Source organism: Salmo trutta, chromosome 30, assembly GCF_901001165.1.
Source record: "Salmo trutta chromosome 30, fSalTru1.1, whole genome shotgun sequence".
NCBI classification, from domain to species: Eukaryota; Metazoa; Chordata; class Actinopteri; order Salmoniformes; family Salmonidae; genus Salmo; species Salmo trutta.
In genome coordinates, this window is record NC_042986.1 from 34,539,749 (window position 1) to 34,555,012 (window position 15,264).

Below are 15,264 nucleotides of genomic sequence, written 5' to 3' on the forward strand. Positions count from 1 at the left end.
CAAGTACATTAGAGTGTCTAGTTTGAGAAACAGACGGCTCACAAGTCTCTCTCCTCGCTTACCCTTCTCTTTACTCTCTTAGCCTGTCTCCGTCTCTCTCTCTCTCTCTCTCTCTCCTCGCTTACCCTGTCTCCGTCTCTCTCTCCTCGCTTACCCTGTCTCCGTCTCGCAAAACACCAGTCTCAACGTGCTTCTTTAATCAGGACAACCGTTTTCAGCTGTGCTAACATAATTGCAAAAGGGTTTTCTAATGCCTTTTAAAATGATAAACTTGGATTAGCTAACACAACGTGCCATTGGAACACAGGAGTGAAGGTTGCTGATAATGGGCCTCTGTACACCTATGTAGATATTTCGTTAAAATCTGTTGGGGCTAGGGGGCAGTATTGAGAATTTTGAAAAAAATATGTGCCCATTTTTAACTGCCTCCTACACCAACTCAGAAGCTAGGATATGCATATTATTAACACATTTGGATAGAAAACACTCTGAATTTTCTAAAACTGTTTGAATGGTGTCTGTAAGTATAACAAAACTCATATGGCAGGCAAAAACCTGAGAAAAATACAAGCAGGAAATTAAAATTTTGTGGCTGTACTATTTTCGAGTCATTGCTAATAGAACACACAGTGACAAAGGATTCATTTTGCACTTCCTACGGCTTCCACTAGATGTCAACGATCTTTATAAAGTTGTTTGAAGCGTCTATGATGAACAGAGACCGGATGACAAGGAAGGGAAGTTGACGTCCCTGGGATGTCGTCACTTCATTATTGCGCGCACATGCGCGTTCATGTGAGATGAGACTTTGTATTTCAAACGTTTATCAAGACACAGGAGAGGTCCTGTTGAAATATGTATCCGTTTCACGTTCTCAAGGCCCTAAAGATTGATGCTAAACAACGTTTCACATGTTTGAACGAACGTAAATATATATATTTTTTTACTTTTCGTCGTGACTCCCCCCCCCCCCCCCGCCCTACATTTTGAGTAGGCTACTGAACGTGCTAACAACATGGAACAACTTGGAGTTATTTGGACATAAATTATGAACTTTGTCGAAAGATACAACATTTGTTGTGGACCTGGGATTCCTGGAAGATTCCTGGAAGTGCCTTCTGATGAAGATAATCAAAGGTAAGGGAATATTTACAATAGTATTATTGATATTAGATGGTTCCAAGATGGTGCTAACCTGTATAGCCTAGCCTAGCCTATTGTTCTCAGCATAGCACCCCGTTTATTGCAAAGTGTGATTTCCCAGTAAAGTTATTTTGAAATCTGGCAATGCGGTAGCATTTACGAGATGTTAATCTATAATTCTTTGAATGACAATATTATAATTTCCCAATGTTTTCGAATAGTAATTTGTAAATTGTAACGCTGATTTACCAGAAGCATTTGAGGGAAAAAAAAATCTGAATTTCACCGCCACTGTAAAATGCTTTTGGATATAAATATGAACTTGATGGAACAAAAAATGCATGTATTGCCTAACATAATGTCCTAGCAGTGTCATCTGATGAAGATTGTCAAAGGTTAGTGCATAATTTTAGCTGGTTTTCTGCTTTTGGTGACGCCTGTCTTTGAATTGACAAAACATTACACACAGCTATTTTCAATGTACTCTCCTAACATAACTTTATGCTTTCGCCGTAAAGCCTCTTTGAAATCGGACAATGTGGTTGGATTTAGGAGATGTTTATCTTTCAAATGGTGAAAAATAGTTGATTGTTTGAGAAATTGAAATGATTAGATTCTTGCAGTTTTGAATTTCCCGCCATGGTATCTTGTCAATAAATCCCGGTAACGGGATCAGAGCGGGAAGGGGTCCCCAACAGAAATCAGCCGTTTCCATCTACAATAGTCATTTACAACATTAACAATGTCTACACTATTTCAGATCAATTTGATGTTATTTTATGGACAAAAAAATTTGCTTTTCTTTCAAAAACAAGGACATTTCTAAGTGACCCCAAGCTTTTGAACGGTGGTGTATATCTGTCTAAAAACCACCCAGAAACCCATTGGGATACATTATTCATTTCTACACAGAAACCTCCAGGCAGACAGTGTGGATGCTTTGTCCCCATGTTAAGACCATCATGGGCCTTCATCAAGCCTACTTCCCTCCCTCCCCCAGTTATTCTCACCTGGTCCTCCTCTGGAGAGGCCCACTTCTGTTCCTTCAGGATGGATGTAAGGGCTCCCTCCTCTTTCCTCATCCCTCTGTCTCGACTTTTCACCTCCGGGCTCCAGAAGTTCTTTCTACTGTTGACAGAAGAGCTCATCCTCTCTTCTCTCCCATCCCTCCCTCCGTCCATCTCTCTTCTCAGCAGTTCATTCTCTCTCTGCAGCTCCCTGAGCTGAGCCTGGATGTCCTCTCCCCCTCCTTCTCCACCCCGTCCAGCCTGCCTCAGCAGCCCTGAGGGCCCCCCTGCCTGGAGGTGCTGGGTGTGGCTCTGGTCCCCATAGCCCTGGCTGTCTGATGTGGTGGTGATGTTGGGGCTGCTGCCCATGGCTGTGGTCCGGCCCGTGTAGGAGGTCCTGCTGGTGGCTCGGCCCAGAGTCATGGTTCCTTTAGGGTAGCCACCGGAGGAGGCCAAGGCATCGCGGTCACTTAAGTACATGGGGCCGGAGGTGGCATAGGCTGCGTTCAGGGACTGGATGTTCTCCATAGACAAGGTTTTACCCCCTGACCCTGTCCCGGCCGACTTTGACCCTGACCCACTAGCCACGCCCAGTTTACGGTACCCCTGCTTCGGGTTCTTCTGTAACTTAGTTGATCGTGCGGAGCTGCCCTCTCCATGCCCAGTGCTCCTGGCACTGTCATGCATCCTGCTCTGATGACGGCTGGATTCTAATGTGGAAACATGGCAGCTACATGGTCAGAAATAAAAAGAAGTGTCTAACGAGGTGGCGTCTTTCTTGTCCTCGGGGATCCTTATGTTTTTGGACTAGGATTTGTCTTACTCACTGCCATTCATCTCTGTCACTGGTGGTTGGAGACAGTTCCAACACAGCAGGCTGCTGATCTCTCACACAGGCTGGTCACTATTCTGGAGCTCACTGCAACACTGGAGGGTACCATGGATACTGTGAAAGAGAGCAGGAGGGAGGGAGAGGGAGGGAGGGAAATAAAAATACATGGAAAGAGGAAGAGAAAAGACATGGCGCCAATCAACAAAATCACACCAGCACAGACAATATCACCCCTGAGAGAACAGTGTTATTTCGATTGAGAAGTGAGATCTTAGGTCTAAGCAGGCAGGAATCCTGTGATATTGGGTTCAGAGTGGGAGTGGGCCTCTACTCTATACTGAAAAGCTTTCTCTGTGTCTAGGCAACCCCTAATTACACCCACACACGCACTGTATAACCACATAGAGAGATAGAGAATGAGAGGAGACAGAGAGTGAGGGAGACACTGTATAACCACATAGAGAGATAGAGAATGAGAGGAGACAGAGAGTGAGGGAGACACTGTATAACCACATAGAGAGATAGAGAATGAGAGGAGACAGAGAGTGAGGGAGACACTGTATAACCACATAGAGAGATAGAGAATGAGAGGAGACAGAGAGTGAGGGAGACACTGTATAACCACATAGAGAGATAGAGAATGAGAGGAGACAGAGAGTGAGGGAGACACTGTATAACCACATAGAGAGATAGAGAATGAGAGGAGACAGAGAGTGAGGGAGACACTGTATAACCACATAGAGAGATAGAGAATGAGAGGAGACAGAGAGTGAGGGAGACACTGTATAACCACATAGAGAGATAGAGAATGAGAGGAGACAGAGAGTGAGGGAGACACTGTATAACCACATAGAGAGATAGAGAATGAGAGGAGACAGAGAGTGAGGGAGACACTGTATAACCACATAGAGAGATAGAGAATGAGAGGAGACAGAGAGTGAGGGAGACACTGTATAACCACATAGAGAGATAGAGAATGAGAGGAGACAGAGGGTGAGGGAGACACTGTATAACCACATAGAGAGATAGAGAATGAGAGGAGACAGAGAGTGAGGGAGACACTGTATAACCACATAGAGAGATAGAGAATGAAGGGAGACAGAGAGTGAGGGAGACACTGTATAACCACATAGAGAGATAGAGAATGAGAGGAGACAGAGAGTGAGGGAGACACTGTATAACCACATAGAGAGATAGAGAATGAGAGGAGACAGAGAGTGAGGGAGACACTGTATAACCACATAGAGAGATAGAGAATGAGAGGAGACAGAGAGTGAGGGAGACACTGTATAACCACATAGAGAGATAGAGAATGAGAGGAGACAGAGAGTGAGGGAGACACTGTATAACCACATAGAGAGATAGAGAATGAGAGGAGACAGAGAGTGAGGGAGACACTGTATAACCACATAGAGAGATAGAGAATGAGAGGAGACAGAGAGTGAGGGAGACACTGTATAACCACATAGAGAGATAGAGAATGAGAGGAGACAGAGAGTGAGGGAGACACTGTATAACCACATAGAGAGATAGAGAATGAGAGGAGACAGAGAGTGAGGGAGACACTGTATAACCACATAGAGAGATAGAGAATGAGAGGAGACAGAGAGTGAGGGAGACACTGTATAACCACATAGAGAGATAGAGAATGAGAGGAGACAGAGGGTGAGGGAGACACTGTATAACCACATAGAGAGATAGAGAATGAGAGGAGACAGAGAGTGAGGGAGACACTGTATAACCACATAGAGAGATAGAGAATGAAGGGAGACAGAGAGTGAGGGAGACACTGTATAACCACATAGAGAGATAGAGAATGAGAGGAGACAGAGAGTGAGGGAGACACTGTATAACCACATAGAGAGATAGAGAATGAGAGGAGACAGAGAGTGAGGGAGACACTGTATAACCACATAGAGAGATAGAGAATGAGAGGAGACAGAGAGTGAGGGAGACACTGTATAACCACATAGAGAGATAGAGAATGAGAGGAGACAGAGAGTGAGGGAGACACTGTATAACCACATAGAGAGATAGAGAATGAGAGGAGACAGAGAGTGAGGGAGACACTGTATAACCACATAGAGAGATAGAGAATGAGAGGAGACAGAGAGTGAGGGAGACACTGTATAACCACATAGAGAGATAGAGAATGAGAGGAGACAGAGAGTGAGGGAGACAGAAATAGATGGAGGAGTGGAGAAAGCGACAGGGTAAGCGAGGAAAGAGAAAGAGCGAGACAGGGTAAGCGAGGAGAGAGAGCGAGAGACGGAGACAGGGCAAGCGAGGAGAGAGCGAGACGGAGACAGGGCAAGCGAGGAGAGAGCGAGACAGGGTAAGCGTGGAGAGAGAGAGAGCGAGACAGGGTAAGCGAGGAGAGAGAGCGAGACGGAGACAGGGTAAGCGAGGAGAGAGAGAGAGAGACGGAGACAGGGCAAGCGAGGAGAGAGCGAGACGGAGACAGGGTAAGCGAGGAGAGAGAGAGCGAGACAGGGCAAGCGTGGAGAGAGAGAGAGCGAGACAGGGTAAGCGAGGAGAGAGAGCGAGACGGAGACAGGGTAAGCGAGGAGAGAGAGAGAGAGACGGAGACAGGGCAAGCGAGGAGAGAGCGAGACGGAGACAGGGCAAGCGAGGAGAGAGCGAGACGGAGACAGGGTAAGCGAGGAGAGAGAAAGAGAGAGCGAGACAGAGACAGGGTAAGCGAGGAGAGAGCGAGACGGAGACAGGGTAAGCGAGGAGAGAGAGAGAGCGAGACAGGGTAAGCGAGGCGAGAGAGAGCGAGACGGAGACAGGGTAAGCGAGGAGAGAGAGAGCGAGACGGAGACAGGGTAAGCGAGGAGAGAGAGAGAGCGAGACGGAGACAGGGTAAGAGAGGAGAGAGAGGGAGAGAGAGAGACGGAGACAGGGTAAGAGAGGAGAGAGAGGGAGAGAGAGCGAGACGGAGACAGGGTAAGCAAGGAGAGATAGCGAGACGGAGACAGGGTAAGCGAGAAGAGACAGCTAGACGGAGAGAGGGTAGGCGAGGAGAGAGAGAGAGACGGAGACAGGGTAAGCGAGTAAAGAGAGGGAGACGGAGACAGGCTAAGAGAGTAAAGATAGCGAGACGGAGACAGGGTAAGCGAGGAGAGAGAGAGAGCGAGATGGAGACAGGGTAAGCGAGAAGAGAGAGAGAGCGGGAGACAGGGTAAGCGAGGAGAGAGATAGACGGAGACAGGGTAAGCGAGGAGAGAGAAAGAGAGAGCGAGACGGAGACAGGGTAAGCGAGAAGAGAGATAGACGGAGACAGGGTAAGCGAGGAGAGAGAAAGAGAGAGCGAGACGGAGACAGGGTAGGCAAGGAGAGAGAGAGAGAGAGCGAGAAGGAGACAGGGTAAGCGAGAAGAGAGATAGACGGAGACAGGGTAAGCGAGGAGAGAGAAAGAGAGAGCGAGACGGAGACAGGGTAAGCGAGGAGAGAGAGAGACGGAGACAGGGTAAGCGAGGAGAGAGAGAGCGAGACGGAGACAGGGTAAGCGAGGAGAGAGCGAGACGGAGACAGGGTAAACGAGGAGAGAGAGAGAGCGAGACGGAGACAGGGTAAGCGAGGAGAGAGAGACAGAGACAGGGTAAGCGAGGAGAGAGAGAGAGCGAGACGGAGACAGGGTAAGCGAGGAGAGAGAGAGCGAGGCGGAGACAGGGTAAGCGAGGAAAGAGAAAGAGCGAGACAGGGTAAGCGAGGAGAGAGAGCGAGAGACGGAGACAGGGCAAGCGAGGAGAGAGCGAGACGGAGACAGGGCAAGCGAGGAGAGAGCGAGACAGGGTAAGCGTGGAGAGAGAGAGAGCGAGACAGGGTAAGCGAGGAGAGAGAGCGAGACGGAGACAGGGTAAGCGAGGAGAGAGAGAGAGAGACGGAGACAGGGCAAGCGAGGAGAGAGCGAGACGGAGACAGGGTAAGCGAGGAGAGAGAGAGCGAGACAGGGCAAGCGTGGAGAGAGAGAGAGCGAGACAGGGTAAGCGAGGAGAGAGAGCGAGACGGAGACAGGGTAAGCGAGGAGAGAGAGAGAGAGACGGAGACAGGGCAAGCGAGGAGAGAGCGAGACGGAGACAGGGCAAGCGAGGAGAGAGCGAGACGGAGACAGGGTAAGCGAGGAGAGAGAAAGAGAGAGCGAGACAGAGACAGGGTAAGCGAGGAGAGAGCGAGACGGAGACAGGGTAAGCGAGGAGAGAGAGAGAGCGAGACAGGGTAAGCGAGGCGAGAGAGAGCGAGACGGAGACAGGGTAAGCGAGGAGAGAGAGAGCGAGACGGAGACAGGGTAAGCGAGGAGAGAGAGAGAGCGAGACGGAGACAGGGTAAGAGAGGAGAGAGAGGGAGAGAGAGAGACGGAGACAGGGTAAGAGAGGAGAGAGAGGGAGAGAGAGCGAGACGGAGACAGGGTAAGCAAGGAGAGATAGCGAGACGGAGACAGGGTAAGCGAGAAGAGACAGCTAGACGGAGAGAGGGTAGGCGAGGAGAGAGAGAGAGACGGAGACAGGGTAAGCGAGTAAAGAGAGGGAGACGGAGACAGGCTAAGAGAGTAAAGATAGCGAGACGGAGACAGGGTAAGCGAGGAGAGAGAGAGAGCGAGATGGAGACAGGGTAAGCGAGAAGAGAGAGAGAGCGGGAGACAGGGTAAGCGAGGAGAGAGATAGACGGAGACAGGGTAAGCGAGGAGAGAGAAAGAGAGAGCGAGACGGAGACAGGGTAAGCGAGAAGAGAGATAGACGGAGACAGGGTAAGCGAGGAGAGAGAAAGAGAGAGCGAGACGGAGACAGGGTAGGCAAGGAGAGAGAGAGAGAGAGCGAGAAGGAGACAGGGTAAGCGAGAAGAGAGATAGACGGAGACAGGGTAAGCGAGGAGAGAGAAAGAGAGAGCGAGACGGAGACAGGGTAAGCGAGGAGAGAGAGAGACGGAGACAGGGTAAGCGAGGAGAGAGAGAGCGAGACGGAGACAGGGTAAGCGAGGAGAGAGCGAGACGGAGACAGGGTAAACGAGGAGAGAGAGAGAGCGAGACGGAGACAGGGTAAGCGAGGAGAGAGAGACAGAGACAGGGTAAGCGAGGAGAGAGAGAGAGCGAGACGGAGACAGGGTAAGCATAGAGAGAGAGAGCGAGGCGGAGACAGGGTAAGCGATGAGAGAGAGAGCGAGACGGAGACAGGGTAAGCGAGGAGAGAGAGACAGAGACAGGGTAAGCGAGGAGAGAGAGACAGAGACAGGGTAAGCGAGGAGAGAGAGAGAGCGAGGCGGAGACAGGGTAAGAGAGGAGAGAGAGAGAGCGAGACGGAGACAGGGTAAGAGAGGAGAGAGAGAGAGCGAGACGGAGACAGGGTAAGCGAGGAGAGAGAGACAGAGACAGGGTAAGCGAGGAGAGAGAGAGAGCGAGGCGGAGACAGGGTAAGCGAGGAGAGAGAGAGACGGAGACAGGGTAAGCGAGGAGAGAGAGAGCGAGACGGAGACAGGGTAAGCGAGGAGAGAGCGAGACGGAGACAGGGTAAGCGAGGAGAGAGAGAGCGAGACGGAGACAGGGTAAGCGAGAAGAGAGATAGACGGAGACAGGGTAAGCGAGGAGAGAGAAAGAGAGAGCGAGACGGAGACAGGGTAAGCGAGGAGAGAGAGAGACGGAGACAGGGTAAGCGAGGAGAGAGAGAGCGAGACGGAGACAGGGTAAGCGAGGAGAGAGCGAGACGGAGACAGGGTAAACGATGAGAGAGAGAGAGCGAGACGGAGACAGGGTAAGCGAGGAGAGAGAGACAGAGACAGGGTAAGCGAGGAGAGAGAGAGAGCGAGACGGAGACAGGGTAAGCGAGGAGAGAGAGAGCGAGGCGGAGACAGGGTAAGCGATGAGAGAGAGAGCGAGACGGAGACAGGGTAAGCGAGGAGAGAGAGACAGAGACAGGGTAAGCGAGGAGAGAGAGACAGAGACAGGGTAAGCGAGGAGAGAGAGAGAGCGAGGCGGAGACAGGGTAAGAGAGGAGAGAGAGAGAGCGAGACGGAGACAGGGTAAGCGAGGAGAGAGAGACAGAGACAGGGTAAGCGAGGAGAGAGAGAGAGCGAGGCGGAGACAGGGTAAGAGAGGAGAGAGAGAGAGCGAGACGGAGACAGGGTAAGAGAGTAAAGAGAGGGAGACGGAGACAGGGTAAGAGAGTAAAGAGAGGGAGACGGAGACAGGGTAAGCGAGGAGAGAGAGAGCGAGACGGAGACAGGGTAAGAGAGGAGAGAGAGAGAGCGAGACGGAGACAGGGTAAGAGAGGAGAGAGAGAGAGCGAGACGGAGACGAGGTAAGCGAGGAGAGAGAGACAGAGACAGGGTAAGCGAGGAGAGAGAGAGAGAGAGCGAGGCGGAGACAGGGTAAGCGAGAAGAGAGAGAGAGACAGAGACAGGGTAAGCGAGAAGAGAGAGAGAGACGGAGACAGGGTAAGCGAGGAGAGAGAGAGAGACGGAGACAGGGTAAGCGAGGAGAGAGAGAGAGACGGAGACAGGGTATGCGAGGAGAGAGAGAGAGACGGAGACAGGGTAAGCGAGGAGAGAGAGAGAGAGAGAGACGGAGACAGGGTAAGCGAGGAGAGAGAGGGAGACGGAGACAGGGTAAGCGAGGAGAGAGAGAGAGAGCGAGACGGAGACAGGGTAAGCGAGGAGAGAGAGAGAGAGACGGAGACAGGGTAAGAGAGGAGAGAGAGAGAGAGCGAGACGGAGACAGGGTAAGCGAGAAGAGAGAGAGAGACGGAGACAGGGTAAGCGAGGAGAGAGAGGGAGACGGAGACAGGGTAAGCGAGGAGAGAGCGAGACGGAGACAGGGTAAGCGAGGAGAGAGAAAGAGAGCGAGACAGGGTAAGCGAGGAGAGAGAAAGAGAGCGAGACAGGGTAAGCGTGGAGAGAGAAAGAGAGCGAGACAGGGTAAGCGAGAAGAGAGAGAGATCGAGACAGGGTAAGCGAGGAGAGAGAGCGAGACGGAGACAGGGTAAGCGAGGAGAGATAGCGAGACGGAGACAGGGTAAGCGAGGAGAGAGCGAGACGGAGACAGGGTAAGCGAGGAGAGATAGCGAGACGGAGACAGGGTAAGCGAGGAGAGAGAGAGAGCAAGACAGGGTAAGTGAGGAGAGAGAGAGAGCGAGACAGGGTAAGCGAGGAGAGAGAGAGATCGAGACAGGGTAAGCGAGGAGAGAGAGAGAGCGAGGCGGAGACAGGGTAAGCGAGGAGAGTGAGAGAGCGAGACGGAGACAGGGTAAACGAGGAGAGAGAGAGAGCGAGACGGAGACAGGGTAAGCGAGGAGAGAAAGAGAGCGAGATGGAGACAGGGTAAACGAGGAGAGTGAGAGAGCGAGACGGAGACAGGGTAAACGAGGAGAGAGAGAGAGCGAGACGGAGACAGGGTAAACGAGGAGAGAGAGAGAGCGAGACGGAGACAGGGTAAACGAGGAGAGAGAGAGAGAGAGACGGAGACAGGGTAAGCGAGGAGAGAGAGAGAGCGAGACAGGGTAAGCGAGGAGAGATAGCGAGACGGAGACAGGGTAAGCGAGGAGAGAGAGAGAGCGAGACAGGGTAAGCGAGGAGAGAGAGCGAGAGACGGAAACAGGGAAAGTGAGGAGAGAGAGAGAGCGAGACAGGGTAAGCGAGGAGAGAGAGCGAGACGGAGACAGGGTAAGCGAGGAGAGAGAGAGAGCGAGACGGAGACAGGGTAAGCGAGGAGAGAGAGAGAGCGAGACGGAGACAGGGTAAGCGAGGAGAGAGAGAGAGCGAGACGGAGACAGGGTAAGCGAGGAGAGAGAGCGAGACGGAGACAGGGTAAACGAGGAGAGAGAGAGAGCGAGACGGAGACAGGGTAAGCGAGGAGAGAGAGCGAGACGGAGACAGGGTAAGCGAGGAGAGAGAGAGAGCGAGACGGAGACAGGGTAAACGAGGAGAGAGAGAGAGCGAGACGGAGACAGGGTAAGCGAGGAGAGAGAGCGAGACGGAGACAGGGTAAACGAGGAGAGAGAGAGAGCGAGACGGAGACAGGGTAAACGAGGAGAGAGAGAGAGCGAGATGGAGACAGGGTAAACGAGGAGAGTGAGAGAGCGAGACGGAGACAGGGTAAACAAGGAGAGAGAGAGAGCGAGACGGAGACAGGGTAAACGAGGAGAGAGAGAGAGCGAGACGGAGACAGGGTAAACGAGGAGAGAGAGAGAGAGACGGAGACAGGGTAAGCGAGGAGAGAGAGAGAGCGAGACAGGGTAAGCGAGGAGAGATAGCGAGACGGAGACAGGGTAAGCGAGGAGAGAGAGAGAGCGAGACAGGGTAAGCGAGGAGAGAGAGCGAGAGACGGAAACAGGGAAAGTGAGGAGGGAGAGAGAGAGCGAGACGGAGACAGGGTAAGCGAGGAGAGAGAGAGAGCGAGACGGAGACAGGGCAAGCGAGGAGAGAGAGAGAGCGAGACGGAGACAGGGTAAGCGAGGAGAGAGAGAGAGCGAGACAGGGTAAGCGAGGAGAGATAGCGAGACGGAGACAGGGTAAGCGAGGAGAGAGAGAGAGCGAGACAGGGTAAGCGAGGAGAGAGAGCGAGAGACGGAAACAGGGAAAGTGAGGAGGGAGAGAGAGAGCGAGACGGAGACAGGGTAAGCGAGGAGAGAGAGAGAGCGAGACGGAGACAGGGTAAGCGAGGAGAGAGAGAGAGCGAGACGGAGACAGGGTAAGCGAGGAGAGAGAGAGAGCGAGACGGAGACAGGGTAAGAGAGGAGAGAGAGGGGGAGAGAGAGAGACAGAGACAGGGTAAGAGAGGAGAGAGAGCGAGACGGAGACAGGGTAAGCAAGGAGAGATAGCGAGAAACAGAGACAGGGTAAGCGAGGAGAGAGAGAGACGGAGACAGGGTAAGCGAGGAGAGAGAGAGAGAGAGAGACAGAGACAGGGTAAGCGAGGAGAGAGAGAGCGAGACGGAGACAGGGCAAGCGAGGAGAGAGAGCGAGAGACGGAAACAGGGAAAGCGAGGAGAGAGAGAAAAAGAGAGCGAGACGGAGACAGGGCAAGCGAGGAGAGAGCGAGACGGAGACAGGGTAAGCGAGGAGAGAGAGAGAGACGGAGACAGGGTAAGCGAGGAGAGAGAGAGAGAGAGAGACAGAGACAGGGTAAGCGAGGAGAGAGAGAGCGAGACGGAGACAGGGCAAGCGAGGAGAGAGAGCGAGAGACGGAAACAGGGAAAGCGAGGAGAGAGAGAAAAAGAGAGCGAGACGGAGACAGGGCAAGCGAGGAGAGAGCGAGAGACGGAGACAGGGTAAGCGAGGAGAGACCGAGAGAGACGGAGACAGGGCAAGCGAGGAGAGAGAGAGAGCGAGACGGAGACAGGGTAAACGAGGAGAGAGAGAGATGGAGACAGTAAGCAAGGAGAGAGAGCGAGAAGGAGACAGGGTAAGCGAGGAGAGAGAGAGAGCGAGACGGAGACAGGGTAAGCGAGGAGAGAGAGAGAGCGAGACGGAGACAGGGTAAGCGAGGAGAGAGAGCGAGACGGAGACAGGGTAAACGAGGAGAGAGAGAGAGCGAGACGGAGACAGGGTAAACGAGGAGAGAGAGAGAGCGAGATGGAGACAGGGTAAACGAGGAGAGTGAGAGAGCGAGACGGAGACAGGGTAAACGAGGAGAGAGAGAGAGCGAGACGGAGACAGGGTAAACGAGGAGAGAGAGAGAGCGAGACGGAGACAGGGTAAGTGAGGAGAGAGAGAGATGGAGACAGGGTAAGTGAGGAGAGAGATGGAGACAGGGTAAGTGAGGAGAGAGAGATGGAGACAGGGTAAGTGAGGAGAGAGAGATGGAGACAGGGTAAGTGAGGAGAGAGAGATGGAGACAGGGTAAGTGAGGAGAGAGAGATGGAGACAGGGTAAGTGAGGAGAGAGAGAGATGGAGACAGGGTAAGTGAGGAGAGAGAGATGGAGACAGGGTAAGTGAGGAGAGAGAGATGGAGACAGGGTAAGTGAGGAGAGAGAGATGGAGACAGGGTAAGTGAGGAGAGAGAGATGGAGACAGGGTAAGTGAGGAGAGAGAGAGATGGAGACAGTAAGCAAGGAGAGAGAGAGAGCGAGACGGAGACAGGGTAAGTGAGGAGAGAGAGATGGAGACAGGGTAAGTGAGGAGAGAGAGATGGAGACAGGGTAAGTGAGGAGAGAGAGATGGAGACAGGGTAAGTGAGGAGAGAAATGGATTAGACAGGGTAAGCAAGGAGAGAGAAAATTTGAACGATTTCTTGCCTTGTGGGTGGAGTGAAAGTTAGTTTTTAATTGTGTGTGCTCGTTGATAAATGTCCCTTTCTCTACTATTCCAAGAAAATATTTGGCATTGAGAGAGAGAAAAAAACAGCTGCTAACATAAAAAGTAGGCTACCGGTGGTGGAAAAAGTACCCAATTGTAATACTTGAGTAAAAATGAAGATACTCGAGTATAATTTTACAAAGTAAAAGTCTAAAAGTATTTGGTTTAAAATATACTTAAGTATTAAAAGTAAAAATCATTTCATATTCCTTATATTAAGCAAACCAGACAGCATCATCTTGTTTTTATTTTACGGTTAGCCTTGGGCACACTCCAAAATACAGACATTTACAAACAAAGCATGTTGTGTTTAGTGAGTCCGCCAGATCAGAGGCAGTAGGGATGACCAGGGATGTTCTCTGTTTAGTGAGTCCGCCAGATCAGAGGCAATAGGGATGACCAGGGATGTTCTCTGTTTAGTGAGTCCACCAGATCAGAGGCAGTAGGGATGACCAGGGATGTTCTGTTAAGTGCGTGAATTTGACTATTTTCCTGTCCTGCTAAGCATTCAAAATGTAATGAGTACTTTTGGGTGTCAAGGAAAGTGTATGGAGTAAAAGTACAATATTTTCTTTAGGAATTTAGTGAAGTAAAAGTAGTCAAAAATATAAATAGTTAAGTACAGATACCCCCATAAAAACGAATTAAATAGTACTTTAAAGTATTTTACTTAAGTACCAACATCCCCCAGGTCCTACTGTCCGTTTTTAAAAGAAGCAAAACACTGCGTTTCAGCACGGTTGAAAGTGCCCTCACAGCTCAGCTGCTTCCGCTTTGACACAGATCGAAGGTCGGTTTTGCGTTTTTCCTCTGAAAAGGAAAGCGGATACTATGCAAATCCATGCCAGAAATCCCTCCTCTTATCTAAGAAGATCGGGCGTTGAGGTAATCTACGGCTAGACCATTGGTTTAGATATGTGTCAATCTCACGAGTTGTCAATCCGCTTTCCATCAATGGATGAGAGACAATAAACGCTATCTGACAGCAATCGACCCTACATAATATATTATAATCATAAACCAGTATCATAGAACTCAATATTAAACATTTAGTTTATAGTGTTTTCCTAGACTCCATCCGATAACACGCGAAACAAGAGTGAATCAATTGTCTTTGAAAAAAATCTAACATTCAAAGGTTAGCTTTGTGCTAAAGTATCGTAAATAAACCTGTTGGAAGCTAATGTGATCCGCAACATCAAAAAGGACATTATATTGAAGAAAAACTGAAATCCCCTTCCCGATACTGGGCGCTTGTGTCAATTCTACCCAGAGCGAAGGAAGTTTACGCACCATGACATGTCAGTCAAATTTCTATCATTTTGGGTTGATGGACGATGCTGAAATCACTTCCTATATCGATCCAAAAGAAAATCACAATATTCCCAAAGTTCTTCAGCTACACATAGCTTTGTTACACCCCACAGAATAAGTCATTCTCCGTCTCTGAGTTGACCACAGCAGTAGCGCGGGGGAAACTGCTCCAGTTTATATTACAACACGTTTGGCATGATGCTGGGTGATGCTTGATGAGAGATGTAACGGCTCTCAATCCAACAACCTGTCTAATATCCCTTCAGAAGTGGAAACACTTGGGCCTAATGAGACAGTCACGGTCCTAGATATATTCCACCCAGCCCGTGTCAGACCCCGCAGGGTAGAAACTATGTGCGACCACGGGCAGGGGGATTAAGCGACTTCTCCTATCCGTGGCTGTATATATCTCTACATTACATAAGAATTAAGCCTCTCAGTCACAAAAACAACGCATTTTGAATCATCTATTTTTTTTAAAGGTGCCCTAAAATCAAGACGGTGTTCGTAGAAGTAGGCTCTCTTACCCGCCAACACACCGGTCCTTCTCCATCACCGGAAAGCCCAGCTCGTGTCCAAGTCCATTGCGCGAGCTCCACAGTCCCAGCATTCCGTCGACCTCTCCTGCTGTCCGCCACAAGCACGCGCAAACTCTCTCCCACGGCGGCGGGGACAATTAA

The 15,264-nt window shown here is 50.8% G+C and overlaps 1 protein-coding gene across 1 annotated transcript in view; it reads right to left on the reverse strand.

Moving 5' to 3' along the window:
• The window catches only part of LOC115168911 (ERC protein 2-like), a 332,236-nt gene extending 316,972 nt beyond the window's left edge, over positions 1 to 15,264 (reverse strand). The window contains exons 1-2 of the mRNA XM_029724430.1: positions 15,112 to 15,264; positions 2,154 to 3,096 (exon numbers count right to left, since the gene is read on the reverse strand). Of these exons, the coding sequence (XP_029580290.1) occupies positions 2,154 to 2,837 (684 nt within the window). The 5' untranslated portion in view covers positions 2,838 to 3,096; positions 15,112 to 15,264. The remainder of the gene's footprint in view (positions 1 to 2,153; positions 3,097 to 15,111) is intronic.